Source organism: Somniosus microcephalus, chromosome 6 (assembly GCF_052327205.1).
Source record: "Somniosus microcephalus isolate GS21.2 chromosome 6, FLI_Smic_1.0, whole genome shotgun sequence".
NCBI lineage: Eukaryota > Metazoa > Chordata > Chondrichthyes > Squaliformes > Somniosidae > Somniosus > Somniosus microcephalus.
The window spans coordinates 47,684,680-47,700,939 of NC_140992.1; the positions used below are offsets into that span (position 1 = coordinate 47,684,680).

The 16,260-nt window shown below is 47.0% G+C and overlaps 1 protein-coding gene across 1 annotated transcript in view; it reads right to left on the reverse strand.

Annotated features, from left to right (window-relative positions):
- Positions 1-5,170: 5,170 nt before the first annotated feature.
- The window catches only part of lamp3 (lysosome associated membrane protein 3), a 37,463-nt gene continuing 26,373 nt past the window's right edge, over positions 5,171-16,260 (reverse strand). Inside the window, exon 6 of the mRNA XM_085990148.1 lies at positions 5,171-7,283. Coding sequence (XP_085846274.1) covers positions 7,147-7,283 — 137 coding nt within the window. The 3' untranslated portion in view covers positions 5,171-7,146. The remainder of the gene's footprint in view (positions 7,284-16,260) is intronic.

The following is a 16,260-nucleotide window of genomic DNA, read 5'->3' on the forward strand; positions in this document are numbered from 1 at the left end:
GTGATAAGGACTCCGGGAGCAGGAGACTAAGTTGTCTAAAGTTACACAACGTGATCGCAAAGGAGGATCACCGAACCATTTGGGTCACTCTCATGATAGCAGGGTCCCCAGTAAAGATGGAATTGGACACAGGATCAGCTCTAACTGTCATGAATCGACGAGACTATGAGCGGCTATTCTCACACATACCCTTGAAGGACATGTCCATTGTATTGAAGACATACACGGGGCAAAAAGTCTACCCCAGAGGAAAAATAAGGGTGCCAGTTGAATACAACGGCAAGGAAACACAGAAACTGTATCTATATATACTACCAGATGGAGGACCACCATTATTGGGACGTGAATGGATCCGAAAAATACAATTGGATTGGCATTCCATTCAGGCGCTAACTGTGACTGATAAAAATGATGACGTCACACCTGGACGACTGTCAAAAATTCTAACTGACGCGAAAGAGGTGTTCCAACAAGGACTTGGGACTCTAAAAGGAGTAACGGCAACGATAAAAATCGAAGATAACGCAAACCCAAAATTTTTTAAGGCCAAACCCATACCACGAGCAGGTGCACCTGGTAATCAACCCGAAGTACAGATTGCGTCTACCTCAGAAGCAGTGGCATTGGAAGCTGATGAACCAACCAATGGCAATGAGCCAGAATCAACTCCGCTGCAAGAACAGGATACTCGAGAAAGGCGCTATCCAGTCAGGATCAGGAAGCCTCCTCAAAGACTGAACTTATAAATGATTATTTCAGTTGATGTATATAGTACAGAGAAAATTGTAATTGTAATTAGTTGTTAAATGAATGTTATGTACTGTTTATCTAAAAGGGGAGGAATTGTTGTGTATGTGCCTTTAAGAGAAGAACTGATTCTATACTGCAGTACCGGCAGTGACCACCCCTGTATATAAAGCCATAGCAGGCTTCTGTATTTCAGTCTTGAATTACTCTCTGTTCAGTAAATACCTGTTCTATTGTTCTCCTGCAGTCTGAGTATTATTGATCCTCGGACACTACACTCATGGCCCGGCATATCTCTCACTCTACCATTACAATCAAGCCAGGTGACCAACCCTGGTTCAATGAGGTGTAGAAGAGCATGCCAGGGGCAACACCAGGCTTACCTAAAAATGAGGTGGCAACCTGGTGAAGCTACAACACAGGACTACATACATGCTAAACAGCAGAAGCAGCATGCTATAGTCAGAGCTAAGTGATCCCACAACCAACAGATCAGATCAAAGCTCTGCAGTCCTGCCACATCCAGTCGTGAATGGTGGTGGACAATTATACAACTAACAGGAGGAGGAGGCTCCATAAATATCCCCATCCTAAACGATGGCGGAACCCAGCATGTGAGTGCAAAAGATAAAGCTGAAGCATTCGCAACCACCTTCAGCCAGAAGTGCCGAGTAGATGATCCATCTCGGCCTCCTCCTGAAGTCCCCACCATCACAGATGCCAGTCTTCAGCCAATTCGATTCACTCCACGTGATATCAAGAAACAACTGAGCGCATGCCTAAAGCTATGGGCCCCGACAACATCCTGGCAATAGTGCTGAAGACCTGTACTCCAGAATTAGCTGTGCCTCCAGCCAAGCTGTTCCAATACATATACAACACTGCCATCTACCCGACAATGGAAAATTACCCAGGTATCTCCTGTCCACAAAAAGAACAGATTCAATCCGGCCAATTATCACCCCATCAGCCAAATCTTAATCATCAGCAAAGTGATGGAAGGTGTCGTTGACAATGCTATCCAGCGCCACTTACGCATCAATAACTGCTCGCGATGCACAGTTTGGGTTCCACCAGGACCATTCGGCTCCAGATCTCATTACAGCCTTGGTCTAATCATGGACAAACGAGCTGAATTCCAATGGTGAGGTGAGAGTGACAGCCCTTGACATCAAGGCAACATTCGACCGAGTGTGGCACCAAGGAGCTCGGCTAAAACTGAAGTCAATGAGGATCAGGGGGAAAACTCTCCACTGTTTGGAGTTATACCTAGCACAAAGGAAGATGGTTGTGATTGTTGGAGGCCAATCATCTCAGCCCCAGGACATTGCTTCAAAGTTCCTCAGGACAGTGTCCTAGGCCCCATCCATCTTCAGCTGCTTCATCAGTGACCTTCCCTCCATCATAACGTCAAAAATGGAGCTGAAGATGGCACAGTGTTCAGTTCAATTCGCAATTCCTCAGATAATGAAGCAGTCTGTGCCCGCATGCAGCAAGACCTGGACAACATCCAGGCTTGGGCTGATAAGTGGCAAGTAACATTCGTACCACAGAAGTGACAGCCAACAACCATCTCCAACAAAAGTTTAACCGCCTCCCTTTGATATTCAATGGCATTACCATCGTCGAATTCCCCACCATCAACATCCTGGGGATCACCATTGATCAGAAACTTAATTGGACCAACCACATAAACACTATGGCTACAAGAGCAGGTCAGAGGATGGGTATTCTGTGGTGAGTGACTCACCTCCTGCCTTCCCAAAGCCTTTCCACCACCTACAAGGCACAAGTCAGGAGTGTGATGGAATACTCTCCCTTGCCTGGATGAGTGCAGCTCCAACAACACTCAAGAAGCTCAACATCATCCAGGACAAAGCAATCAGCTTGATCGGTACCCCCGTTCACCACCTTAAACATTCACTCCCTCCACCACCGGTGCAATGTGGCTGCAGTGTGTACCATCCACAAGATGCAGTGCAGCACCTCCCAAACCTGCGACCTCTAACACCTAAAAGGACAGACAGCAGGTGCATGGGAACACCACCCCATCCAAGTTCCCCACCAAGTCACACATCATCCTGACTTGGACATATATCGGTGTTCCTTCATCGTCGCTGAGTCAAACTCCCTCCCTAATAGCACTTTGGATCTGCACCACATGGACTGCAGACAAGGCGGCGGCTCATCACCACCTACGCAAGGGCAGCTATGGATGGGCAATCAATGCTGGCCTTGCCAGCGATGTCCACATCCTGAGAATAAATATTTTAAAAACCATGGGACTGGATAAGAGTAAGATGATCTTTGCCTTCATCTAATGTCAAAGGCCCCCAGATCCCTAAATCCAGCCTGGTTAGAAAGTGAGGTGGGTAACCAAGATTCTCAATGTGGTGAGTCTTTGATCTCAGCATTGCAGTCAGGAAAGCCAGAGACCAGAGGTGAAATGGAAAGCAGATCAACCCAGATCGCTGTTACACATATCCAAGTGCCTAATTGCTCTGCATCATTGATAGAATAATGAACTACCTACCATCACATACGTGTGGTTGAGCAAAATAACAAAAATAAGAATTGTGTTAGATGTGGTAGGTGCATCTTGAGTACGTAGTAGGAGTCATTCAATCTTTTTTGCTTAGTTTGAAAATATAGCTTTTTGTTAATCAAAGGAATTAAGGGATATGGGCCAAAGGCGGGTATATGGAGTTAGATCACATATCAGCCATGATTTCATTGAATGGCAGAACAGGCTTGAGAGGCTGAATGGCCTACTCCTGTTCCTATGTAATTTTACTGAGGCATTAATACAGATTCAGTATTTTTGCCAATCAGCCACTAACAACCTGAATCTCTGCAAACACTTGCTGCCATTCAAATGGAACAAGGCATCGCTAATATTTACTGTGTTCTTCAGGTGATTTTTTTGGTAGTTCTGGCTTGGTGCACATGATAATAACGTCAAAGTTTCAACTTTGCATGCCTGAACAACAGGTACATAAAGCTCTGAGGACAGGTTAATTACAGGGAGGCAACCAAATCAGCAGCACCACTGGCTTTACACTAGGAATCATCCCAGTATTTCCTGTGACGCCACTTAAAAAAACATCTACTAAGTAAGGAAGCTAAAAGAAAGAAAAGCAGAGAGAGAAGTAGAGAACATGTGTGTTCGGCACGTAGTTGAAGACAAAGATACAAATATGAGTGAGAAAAAGTGAGCATTAGAGAGAAAGTAAGAAGCTAGAAAGAGGGGACGGAAAACAAAAAGCATAAGAGACAGGAAGAACTAGATTGGAAAGAAGCAAAGACAATTCCAGTTAGACAGGAACTTTCACTGAATGTTTTGACCATAAGCAATGGCAAGGAAAATCAACTTCTTAATTATTTTTTTCAGGCAACACTTCTTCACTGATCTGGTCACTGGATCCAGTTTCCTACTTAAATAATGGTGTTTTAGTTATCAGCAAAGGGCATATGTGGTAGTAACAGGCATCAGCTCAAATTATTAGGCAGAAGACTCCTGCATTTTGAACATCCTCAAATGTACATTTTTAGATGAGTCACCAATTGCAGTTTTCTAAAATGCTAGTGCACGAGGTAGCAATAATCCCTCACAACATCCACATCATTCTTCACATCTTTGCCAATGGTTTTAATTTTATTTCCCTAAAAGTGAATCAATCATGTTCACATGGGTGGCTGCTATTACCAAATGAATAGTGGCATAGTAATTATTTCATCAAACCAGCCAAACCTATGCTATTAGGTGATCTTAGTTTGAAGCTCACACAATAAAAATTCATTGTTCTGGAAAGGCTCACAGGCATGACAGCTAAATGTCAACAAATCAATATTATTACTGTAAACTGCATATCTTGGACTTAGTTTTGTCTGTTTTATTTGTTATGTATAGTGATGCAAACATTGTTGAGCACTCTTACAAATTAAAAGAGTGAACTAATTCACATTCCAGCTGTGTATTTAAGCAGGATACTTTATTTAGATGGAGATCCTGATAAATCAGGTTTAACGCAGTCCTACTTATAATCCAATATTTTTCTGGGATCGCCTCGATGACAAAAATAACCTTTTTTGTTGGTACAGTAACCATTAATTTTTAATTAAAACAAAATATTCATGGCACAAAGGGAATCCTGTCACATCCCAATGGGACTGCAGTCTGAAAATGTGACCACCATTGTTCTTACAGTTCATACAAACATAAAACACCAAAAAGAACAGCCCAAGACTTACCCATGTTGTGGATTATCATTGCTCCCTGATGCTGCAGCAAAAAATATGGTCATATTTATGGTTTTCCAAATGAAATTAGCAGTATTAAAGCAAGTAAAATAAGTTTGTGTGAAGTTAAAAATTAGCCAAATAGTGCATCTGTGAATATAAATTGAGCCCATTGTAATCATAGTGTTGACAAAGTGTGAGGGATAACCCTTTATTGAAAAAGAGAAAGTATCAGAAACAATAATACAATTTACTAGTATGTTTGGAGGACATCAAATCTTTGCAATATACATTGATTAAACATGTTATACAAATTAGAGATATGAAAATGGTATTGCTTCCTTACAATCCCAGAATAGACCACACAATTATTCACACAAAGTACATTTTTGTAACAAGGAAAAAATAGAAAGTCATAGAAAAGGTTCACAGATTAAATCAGAGCAGCAAAAATCAATTAGAATCTATGTTTATCAAAAGCATTTCTAAACTTTGTATAAATTGAGTTTAATGGGCGCTGCTTGTAATGCTGGGAAGCAAACCTGCTTGAGTAAGTAGTGATAGCTTACTCTCTTCAGTAGATACACTTGCTTACACAGCCTGATTTGTTTCCTACAATTGCTGGTAACCACCAGGCAAGAATATTCAAACAACTACACATTGTTCTAGTGGTGTGTAGTCCAGAAAATGACAACTTCTGGGCATTCAGAGTATGGCTGTAGGCCCAGAACAGGTCAAGTTTGGAGGGGGGGGCGGGAAGAAACAAGTAAATGTCTTTGATGCAACTTCACCAGGCTGTGGTTTCAATTCTCTGCTGGAGATCCACCTCACTGAGGACTGGATTCTATTCAGGTTGAAGTGCATCAAGTACTTGTGCGGGAAATCATGGTTCAAAAAAAGGTTTCACACAGTTCTTCTCTTATCCCAAACAGAAACTGTTTGCTGAAAACACTTTCTTGTAGATTGCAGCCCTTTAAAAAGCAACGTGTCATCATCTTTCCCTAATTATCCAACCATGCTGCTTCTTTCAGCAGTAGCCCACATCATTTCAGCTGGCAGAAGCAGATACCATTAAGCAAAAACATCTCAAAATACCTTAATTTCTTGCATTCTTCAGTAGACTCAGGATCTTTAACTGCTGGAAATGTGTCTTCACAATCACCCTGTTTCACATATTTATGGTACAAGATTTGAATTATAAACACAGTGACATTATTTGCCACAATTGCAACCAATAAAAATGGTAGCGCAATTTGTTGACCTTTATAAATACCAGATAACATTATGGCATATTACTTTGCCTCAATGAGTTAGCAATGAATGGTTTTCCATTTCTAAAAAAATTCTGAGCAATTAAAAATAACCAAAATAGATGATTTCAGATGTTTAGTTATACCATTTATAATTTTAGTTACTGAAAGCAGTGAAGACACATTAACCACAGAGGAACATTTAACGTTAATTCCACAACTTAAACTAAAGAAATAATTCCATAAAACAAGTAAAAACCAGCAATTTTAAAATTCCTAAACCAAACAACAGATTGAATACAGTAACATAACCTACAGTAACCAATTTTAAGACTTAGTGAAATTATTACTTAGTGAATTAATTATTAATGCTTTCCCCATCTTTTGACAGCTTGTGGAATTCAATGTTTGTGCAGTGCTTTAGAAAAATACATTTTGAATGAAACCAAATATGTACTTTGAAACTGATACAGAACAGAATTACAGTATCAGTCACTGTACTTTTATTTTGCTTTCAGATAATAAATCAAGGAACATTTTCAAAATGCATTTTTTCCACAAAATAGGTTTCAAAATGAGAAGCACTAAGTCTCTACGAAAGGATGCTGTACTTTTCCAAAAGCATTAAACTACATGGTTTTAATGCAATAATTTTTCAATAAAGGAATGCACAAAAAAAAGTACTAAAGTACAATCTGATTGAACATCACAGCTTGAAATGGGGATCTAATCCTCCACTAGTATTCCAATATGCACATTTCAATCACAAAGCCAGTCTTTGAGGAAGTTGAATGGGGGGAAATCAGCAGAGCTTGGTTCAGCCCAGATGAACACCTTCAACAGGAATGAGAAGTTAAGACAAAGTAAACCAACAAGCAAGCATCTTCTGACCACAACCTGGTCTCTTTCCTCAGATTCGCTGATAGCCCGCAACTCTTCGATGTCGATAAATCAAATACAGAATGATTACAATGATGATCAACGCAAAAAGAGCGACTCCAAAGATGATGGGTACAATAATTTTATAATCCATGAAGCATTCCTCCACTGTAAAAAGAACATGAGTAAAATTCAATTTTGTTATTTTTCAAAATCAAAAACTAATCATTTACAATCAAATATTTACGAGAGATTGTGTGGTCCATCAGGAATTCAGTATTAGAAAGAATGGCTGGGAAATGGAATGAACTAGAGTTCTTAACTACAGAAATAAATAAAGACTTGCATTTATATAGCGCCTTTCACGACCACCAGATGTCCCAAAGTGCTTTATAGCCAATTAAGTACTTTTGGCGTGTAGTCACTGTTGTAATGTAAGAAACGCAGCAGCCGATTTGCACACAGCAAGGTCCCACAAACAGCAATGTGATAATGACCAGATAATCTGTTTTAGTGATGTTGATTGAGGGATAAATAGTGGCTAGGACACCGGGGATAACTCCCCTGCTCTTCTTCGAAATAGTGCCATTGGATCTTTTACATCCACCCAAGAGGCAGACGGGGCCTCAGTTTAACGTCTCATCTGACAGACGGCACCTCCAACAGTGCAGCACTCCCTCAGTACTGCATTGGAGTGTCAGCCCAGATTTTTGTGCTCAAGTCCCAGCAAGCTCAACGTAAGCTCAAGGAACAGCACCTCATCTTTCGATTAGGTACTTTACAGCCTTCCGGACTCAACATCAAGTTCAACAATTTCAGACAATAATCCCTGCCCCCATTTTTCATGCTGTATGATTTTGCCATTCCCATTTGCAACATTTTATCTTTCCTGCCTCTTACATAAGCACAGTATGTTCTTTCAATTCCCGCCTCCCCTCCTAACCCCCCCTCCAATCTCTGCACCTGCTTAATATCTGTTACATCTCCAGCTTTTTCCAGTTCTGATGAAGGGTCCCAGACCTGAAACGTTAACTCTGTTTCTCTCTCCACAGATGCTGCCTGGCCTGCTGAGTATTTCCAGCATTTTCTGTTGTTATTTCAGATTTCCAGCATCCGCAGTATTTAGCTATTGTTCACTGCCCCCTCTCTTCTAGGAATGCCCACCTTGAAGAAGTTCTGCTCTTCTCTCCGACGGGATTTCCGTTTGTCTCTTCAACCTTGTTCATCTTCATTGCTTTCAGTTTCCCTTCTCGTGTTTGATCAGGTATCTGCCAAGACTCGGTTTCACAGCCTCATCTCTTTCCTCAGTAACTGTCTCCGGTTCCGAGTTATTCCACGTGGATTCCAACTGAACTTCCACCCTTCATGTTTCGGATCCACCCAGGATTACAAACATCTCGATATTCATCGTTCCTCGAACTACTGCTCTCGCCACATCTTGAGATCCACGCTCAACGCCATGCGCCGCCACATGAACACTCTCGACCTCTCTCTTCAGCAGCACCGATGCACTCTATCTCAAAGCTGTCCGGGTCAACAGTTCCATTTCATCCTTCGACTCATCCGACGCTTCAACAAAAAACTTTTTTTCTTCCTTTCTGATGTCAAGGATCGCCCTTCTTACGCCCCCATCTCAATGAATTGAGAGCTCAGCACGATGCTGAGCTGTTTTTCCGTCGCCTTCGTCTCCGTGCCCACTTCTTTGGCCAGGAGTCTTCCCCCCGCACAGCAGGACCTTTCTCCCGCTTTCAGAATTCTCGTTCTACTTGGACCCCTCCCTCTGGCCTCTTACCCTCTCTAGATCTTTTCATTGCTAACTGCCGACGTGACATTGGCCGTCTCCATTTCTTTGCTCCCCTCACTCACTCCAACCTACCTCCCTCTGAACTTGCAGCACTCCGTTCTCTCCGATCCAACCCTAACATTATCATTAAATCTGCTGATAAGAGTGGTGCTGTTGTTGTTTGGCGAACTGACCTCTACCATGCGGAAGCTGAACGCCAACTCTCCAACACCTCCTCCTACCTCCGCCTGGACCATGACCCCACTAACAAACATCAAGCCATTGTTTCCAAGACGGTCACTGACCCCATCTTCTCTGGAGATCGTCCTTCCATGGCCGCCAACCTCATAGTCCCCCAACCCTGCACAGCCCGATTCTACCTCCTTCCCAAGATCCACAAACCAGACTGCCCTGGTAGACCCATTGTTTCAGCCTGTTCTTGCCCCACGGAACTTCTCTCTTCCTATCGCAACTCTATTTTTTCTCCCCTTGTCCAGTCTCTTCCCACCTACATTCGCGACTCTTCCGACGCCCTCCGCCACTAACAGTTTCCAGTTTCCTGGCCCCAACCATCTCCTTTTCACTATGGACGTCCAATCCCTCTACACCTCCATCCCCCACCAGGATGGCCTGAGGGCGTTCCGCTTCTTCCTTGAACAGAGGCCCAACCAGTCCCCATCCACCACCACCATCCTCCGCCTGGCTGAACTTGTTCTCACATTGAACAACTTCTCCTCGGACTCCACTCACTTCCTCCAAATGAAAGGTGTTGCTATGGGAACCCACATGGGCCCTAGCTATGCCTGCCTGTTCATGGGATATGTGGAACATTCTTTGTTCCAGTCCTACTCAGGTCCCCTCCCTCACCTCTTTTTCCGGTACATCGATGACTGTATCGGTGCCGTTTCCTGTTCTTGCCCTGAACTAGATAAGTTAATTCACTTTAATTCCAATTTCCACCCTTCCCTCACATGGTCCATCTCTGACTCTTCCCTTCCTTGACTTCTCCGTCTCCATTTCTGGCGATCAGCTTTCGACAAACATCCACTACAAGCCCACTTCCTCCCACCCCGCTTCCTGTAAGGACTCTATTCCATTCTCCCAGTTTCTCCGATTCCGCCGCGTCTGTTCGGACGATGCCACCTTCCATACCAGTGCTTCCAACATGTCTTCCTTTTTCCTCAACCGAGGACTCCCCTCTACTGTGGTTGACACGGCCCTTGACCGTGTCCGTTCCATTTCCCGCACTTCTGCTTTCACCCCTTCCCCTCCCTCCCAGAACCACGACAGGGTTCCCCTTATCCTCACCTTTCACCCCACCAGCCTCCACATTCAACGGATCATCCTCTGCCATTTCCGCCACCTCCAACGTGATCCCACCACCAAACAAATCTTCCCCTCACCTCCCCTTTCAGCATTCCGAAGGGAACCACTCCCTCCGTGACACCCTGGTCCACTCCTCAATCACCCCTAAAGCCTTTCTCCTTTGCCTAGCACCTTACCGTGCAAGCGCAGGAGATGCAACACATGCCCTTTTACCTCCTCCCTTCCCACTGTCCAGGGCCCCAAACACCCCTTCCAGGTGAAACAGCGATTTACTTATACGTCTTGCAATTTAATATACTGCATTTGCTGCTCACGATGTAGTCTCCTCTACATTGGGGAGACCAAACGCAGATTGGGCGACCGCTTTGCGGAACACCTCTGTTCAGTCTGTAAGGGTGACCCTGAGCTTCCGGTCGTCTGTCACTTTAATTCTCCGCTTCACTCCCACTCTGATCTCTCTGTCCTCGGCCTATTACATTGTTCCAATGAAGCTCAACGTAAGCTCGAGGAACAGCAACTCATCTTTCAACTAGGTACTTTACAGCCTTCTGGACTCAACATCCAACAATTTCAGACAATAATCCCCGTCCCCATTTTTCATGCTGTATGATTTTGCCATTCCCATTTACAACATTTTATCTTTCCTGCCTCTTACATAAGCACACTATATTCTTTCAATTCCTTCCTCCCCTCCTAAACCGCCCCCCGCCCCCCACCGTCCCTGCACCTCCCTGTTACATCTCCAGCTTTTTCCAGTTGTGATAAAGGGTCCCAGACCGGAAACGTTAACTCTGTTTCTCTCTCCACGGATGCTGCCTGGCCTGCTGAGTATTTCCAGCATTTTCTGTTGTTATTTCACTTTTAAATAGCTTAGTCTGAATTCTAAGATTATATCTACTTATTTTGGACATTCCCAGAAGAGTCCTTCTCCATCAATTTCCTTCATTATTTCAAACACAGATTACCCTTAATCCTCTCACCCCAGGTAACATAACAGTTTTTCATTAAAATTGTTCCTCAACAGTCACGATGAATCAATGGGCCTGATGGAATTGTCATGTATGATAAAAATTCCATAAAACAAAAATTGTATTTGACTTATTCAGTGTATAACAGTGACCTCTTTGATAGGGGATTCATACTTGTGTGCATGTGAACTTGTGCTTATAACTGGGTACAGTAGTGTAGTTGTTAGATTACTGGACTAGTAATTGGAGGCCTGGATTAATAATCCATAGAAGGAGTTCAAATTCCACCATGGCAGTTTGAGAACTTGAATTCAGTTCTTTTTTTTTTTAAAAGTCGGTACCAGTAAAGGTGACAATGAAGCTCTCGGATTGTCGTATAACCCAACTCGTTAAGTAATGTCCTTTAGAGAAAGAAATGTGCCGTCCATACCCCACCTCGCCTATATGTGACTCCAGTCCCACACCAATGTAGTTGAGACTTAACTATCCTCTGAAGTGGACTAGCTTCAGTTTTGGCCCACCACCAACTTCTCAGGGGTACAAGGGATGGGTAATAAATGCTGGCCTTGTGTGGTAAACCACGTTCACTATCGTATCACTGTTAGTAGTTAGCACTGTTCACCACTGTTCGTTATAACTGTATCACTGACCACTATTGTATCACGGTACGAGGTCGCCTCTTGCCACACTGCTATACCTGGGATGACCACTGCCGACTCCGCCTTGGCTCCACCCACCAGGCCAGGTATAAAGGTGAGCGACTGGCTGGTATTCCTCCTGCTTGGATCGGATCACCCACGAGAGTGGGCTCTGTTATTTAGTCAATAAAAACCTTTAGTCACCTTCGTAACTCTTCGCCTTTTATTGGAGGAATTGATAGGTATATCAATTTTATTGACTAAATTTAATGATGTCCGACAACGAGTCACAACCGGCGGAGGAGCCACCAGCGCAGCTCCCAGGAGCACAGCCACACCAGCCAGCTTGGCTGCGAGCCCTCAGACCGCCGTACCTGGACCTGAACCCACGAGCAGCAAACTCAGCCGCAGACTTTAAACACTGGCTGGTCTGCTTCGAATCATACCTGAGAGAATCCAGCGTCCCTCAGGCATCCAAACTAAGTGTCCTGCAGGCACAACTGAGCCCGAGAGTATACACTCTCATCGAGGACATGACTACCTACGAGACCGCCATCAACCTGCTGAAACAGAAGTACCGGACCCCGGTAAACTACATGTACGCTAGGCACCTCCTAAGATCACGGCCGCAACAGCCAGGAGAATCAGTAGCCGAATTCTCACAGGCGCTATATGCACTCGCCAGGAACTGTGAGTTTAAATCGGTGTCGGCAGCCGAAAATACTGAAGATAATATCCGCGACGCATTCCTGAAAGGCCTACGGTCCGAGTACTCACGGCAAAGACTGCTGGAAGCTAAAGACCTCAGCATGGAAAAAGCTGAAGCCCTCGCTATCTCCCTGGAAGTGGCCCACCAAGATCAGGAAGCATTCACCAGGTACTGCTCGCGACCCTGGGACTCGGGCCCGACCCCTACCACAGCACCCTTCCCAGCGCCGCCCCCGGGACCTACCTCTGCGTCGGCGTCCCGGACCCGACCGGCCCCGCCACCCCCGGCACCGGCCCGGGCATCCGCGATCGGGCCGCCGGCTGTTTTTTTTGTGGCCAGGAGAAGCACCCGAGGTCGCGCTGCCCAGCCAAGAACTCCATATGTAAAACCTGCCTGAAGAAAGGCCACTTCTCCAAGGCCTGCAGGAGCGGATCCTCAGAGGCCAGCAGTGCCGCATGCGAACTATGGGGGCGGCCATCTTCGTTTAGGGCAACTGAGGCCAGCATCCCCACACATGAGTCATGGGGGCGGCCATCTTTGTTTAGGGCAACTGAGGCCAGCATCCCCACACATGAGTCATGGGGGCGGCCATCTTTGATTAAGGCAACCGACCCCAATAGTGCCTCATGGGGCCCTACCTCGTGGGAGACGCCATTTTACTCACCACGCCCGACCGCCTCGCCCGCAGATGACAACGACTCGCTCAGCTACACACTAGCTTCCGTCACCCTGGACCAAGCCCGCCCGCACCATCTGTCCAAGTCAATGATGGACATCAAAGTGAACGGCCACGCCACGACCTGCCTGTTCGACAGCGGAAGCACGGAGAGCTTCATCCACCCAGACACGGTGAGCCACTACTCCCTCTCTGTCCTACCAACGCGCAGCCGAATCTCGATGGCATCGAGGTCCCACGCCACGGACATCAGCGGCTACTGTGTCGTGACCCTGTCGGTTAAGGGCACGGAGTATAAAAACTTTAAACTCCTCGTCCTCCCCCATCTCTGCGCTGCCGTCCTACTAGGGCTGGACTTCCAATCCCACCTCCAAAGCGTAACCCTAGCATACGGTGGACCCCTCCCCCCACTCACAGTCAACAACCAGCAAACGTTAAACCGCCCACCGCGTAACACCTGCAGCCTCTCCACCCTCAAGGTCCCGCCACCCTCTCTGTTTGCTAACCTTACCCCTGACTGCAAACCCGTCGCTACCAAAAGCAGGCGGTATAGCGCCGGGGACAGAGCCTTCATTAGCTCTGAGGTGCGGCGCCTCCTGAAAGAGGGCATTATCGAGGGGAGCAGCAGCCCCTGGCGTGCCCAGGTCGTAGTCGTAAAGACCGGCGATAAAAACCGCCTGGTCATCGACTACAGCCAGACCATAAACAGATATACCCAGCTGGACGCATACCCCCTCCCCCGCATATCTGACATGGTCAATCAGATTGCACAGTATAAAGTATTCTCGACCATCGACCTGAAGTCGGCCTACCACCAACTCCCTATCCACCCTGAGGACCGCCAGTATACCGCCTTCGAGGCGAATGGGCGCCTATACCACTTCCTTAGGGTCCCCTTCGGTGTCACTAATGGGGTCTCGGTCTTCCAAAGGGAGATGGACCAGATGGTTGACCAGAACGAACTGCAGGCTACATTCCCCTACCTAGATAACGTCACTATCTGCGGCCGCGACCGGCAGGAACATGACGCGAATCTGGAGAAATTCCTCCGTACGGCCCAACGGCTGAACCTCACCTACAATAAGGAGAAATGCGTGTTTAACACCACGCGCCTTGCCATCCTCGGCTGCGTAGTGGAGAACGGAATCATCGGCCCCGACCCAGAAAGAATGCGCCCCCTCATGGAGCTACCCCTCCCCCACTGCCCTAAAGCACTTAGGAGAACCCTGGGGCTTTTCGCCTACTATGCCCAATGGGTACCCAATTACGCGGACAAAGCCAGACCCCTCCTGAAAGCCACTTCCTTCCCCCTCACGGAGGAGGCGTGCGCGGCCTTCTCCCTCATTAAGGGAGACATAGCCAAGGCCACGATGCACGCAGTGGACGAGTCCATCCCCTTTCAGGTGGAGAGCGACGCATCCGACTTCGCCTTAGCCGCCACCCTAAACCAGGAGGGGAGGCCAGTGGCCTTCTTCTCAAGGACCCTACAGGGCCCCGAGATCCGACATTCGTCGGTCGAGAAAGAGGCCCAGGCGATCGTGGAGGCAGTACGGCGCTGGAGGCACTACCTGGCAGGCAAACGATTTACCCTCCTCACCGACCAGCGTTCGGTGGCTTTCATGTTTAATAACAAGCTGAAGGGCAAAATCAAGAATGACAAGATTTTGAGATGGAGAATCGAGCTCTCCACCTACGATTATGAGATCTTGTACCGGCCAGGCAAGCTGAACGAATCCCCTGATGCCCTTTCACGAATGACATGCGCCAGCGCGCATATCGATAGGCTTCAGACCCTCCACGACCAGCTCTGCCACCCCGGAGTCACCAGACTCTACCATTTCATTAAGGCCCGCAACCTGACCTACTCCATCGAGGAGGTCAGGACCATGACCAGGAACTGCCAGACCTGTGCGGAGTGCAAACCGCACTTCTATAGGCCGGACCGAGCAAGCCTGATCAAGGCCACCCGCCCCTTCGAGCGCCTGAGCATCGACTTTAAGGGGCCCCTCCCGTCCTCTGACCGTAATGTGTACTTCCTCAACATCGTTGATGAGTACTCCCGTTTCCCCTTTGCCTTCCCCTGCCCCGACATGACCAGTAGCACGGTCATTAAGTGCCTGAATGCCCTCTTCGCCTTGTTCGGGTTCCCGAACTATATACACAGCGACCGGGGCTCCTCCTTCATGAGCGAGGAACTCCGGCAATTCCTCCTAGAGAGAGGTATTGCAGCAAGCAGGACCACCAGCTACAACCCCAGAGGTAACGGTCAGGTGGAAAGAGAGAACGCGACGGTATGGAAGGCCGTCCTCTTAGCCTTAAAGTCTAAGGGCCTCCCAACCTCCCGCTGGCAAGAAGTCCTCCCGACAGCGCTGCACTCCATCCGGTCATTACTTTGCACGGCCACTAACACCACCCCCCATGAACGAATGTTCGTTTTCCCCAGGAAGTCGACTACGGGAACCACTCTACCAACCTGGCTGACCGCCCCGGGGCCGGTCTGGCTGCGGAAACACGTGAGGACCCATAAAACGGACCCCCTGGTCGAGAGGGTGAACCTCCTGCACGCCAACCCCCAGTACGCCTACGTGGCGTACCCAGACGGGCGGGAGGACACTGTCTCCCTACGAGACCTCGCACCCTCAGCCGATCCGGAAACACCGCCACCACCCCCCCCAACCTCAGTCCAGGTAGACGGCATGCCGGAACCCCACGAGCCCTCGCCGACCACGCAAACACCAGCATCAACACCGGATAAGGCACCAGCACCGGATAAGGCAACACCACCGCTGCGGCGATCGGAGAGGCTTACGAAGCCTCCGGACAGACTGACCTACCAGAATTGGTAGTACACTTCACCCCGCCGGACTTAATTCTAAACAAGGGGTGAATGTGGTAAACCACGTTCACTATCGTATCACTGTTAGTAGTTAGCACTGTTCACCACTGTTCGTTATAACTGTATCACTGACCACTATTGTATCACGGTACGAGGTCGCCTCTTGCCACACTGCTATACCTGGGATGACCACTGCCGACTCCGCCTTG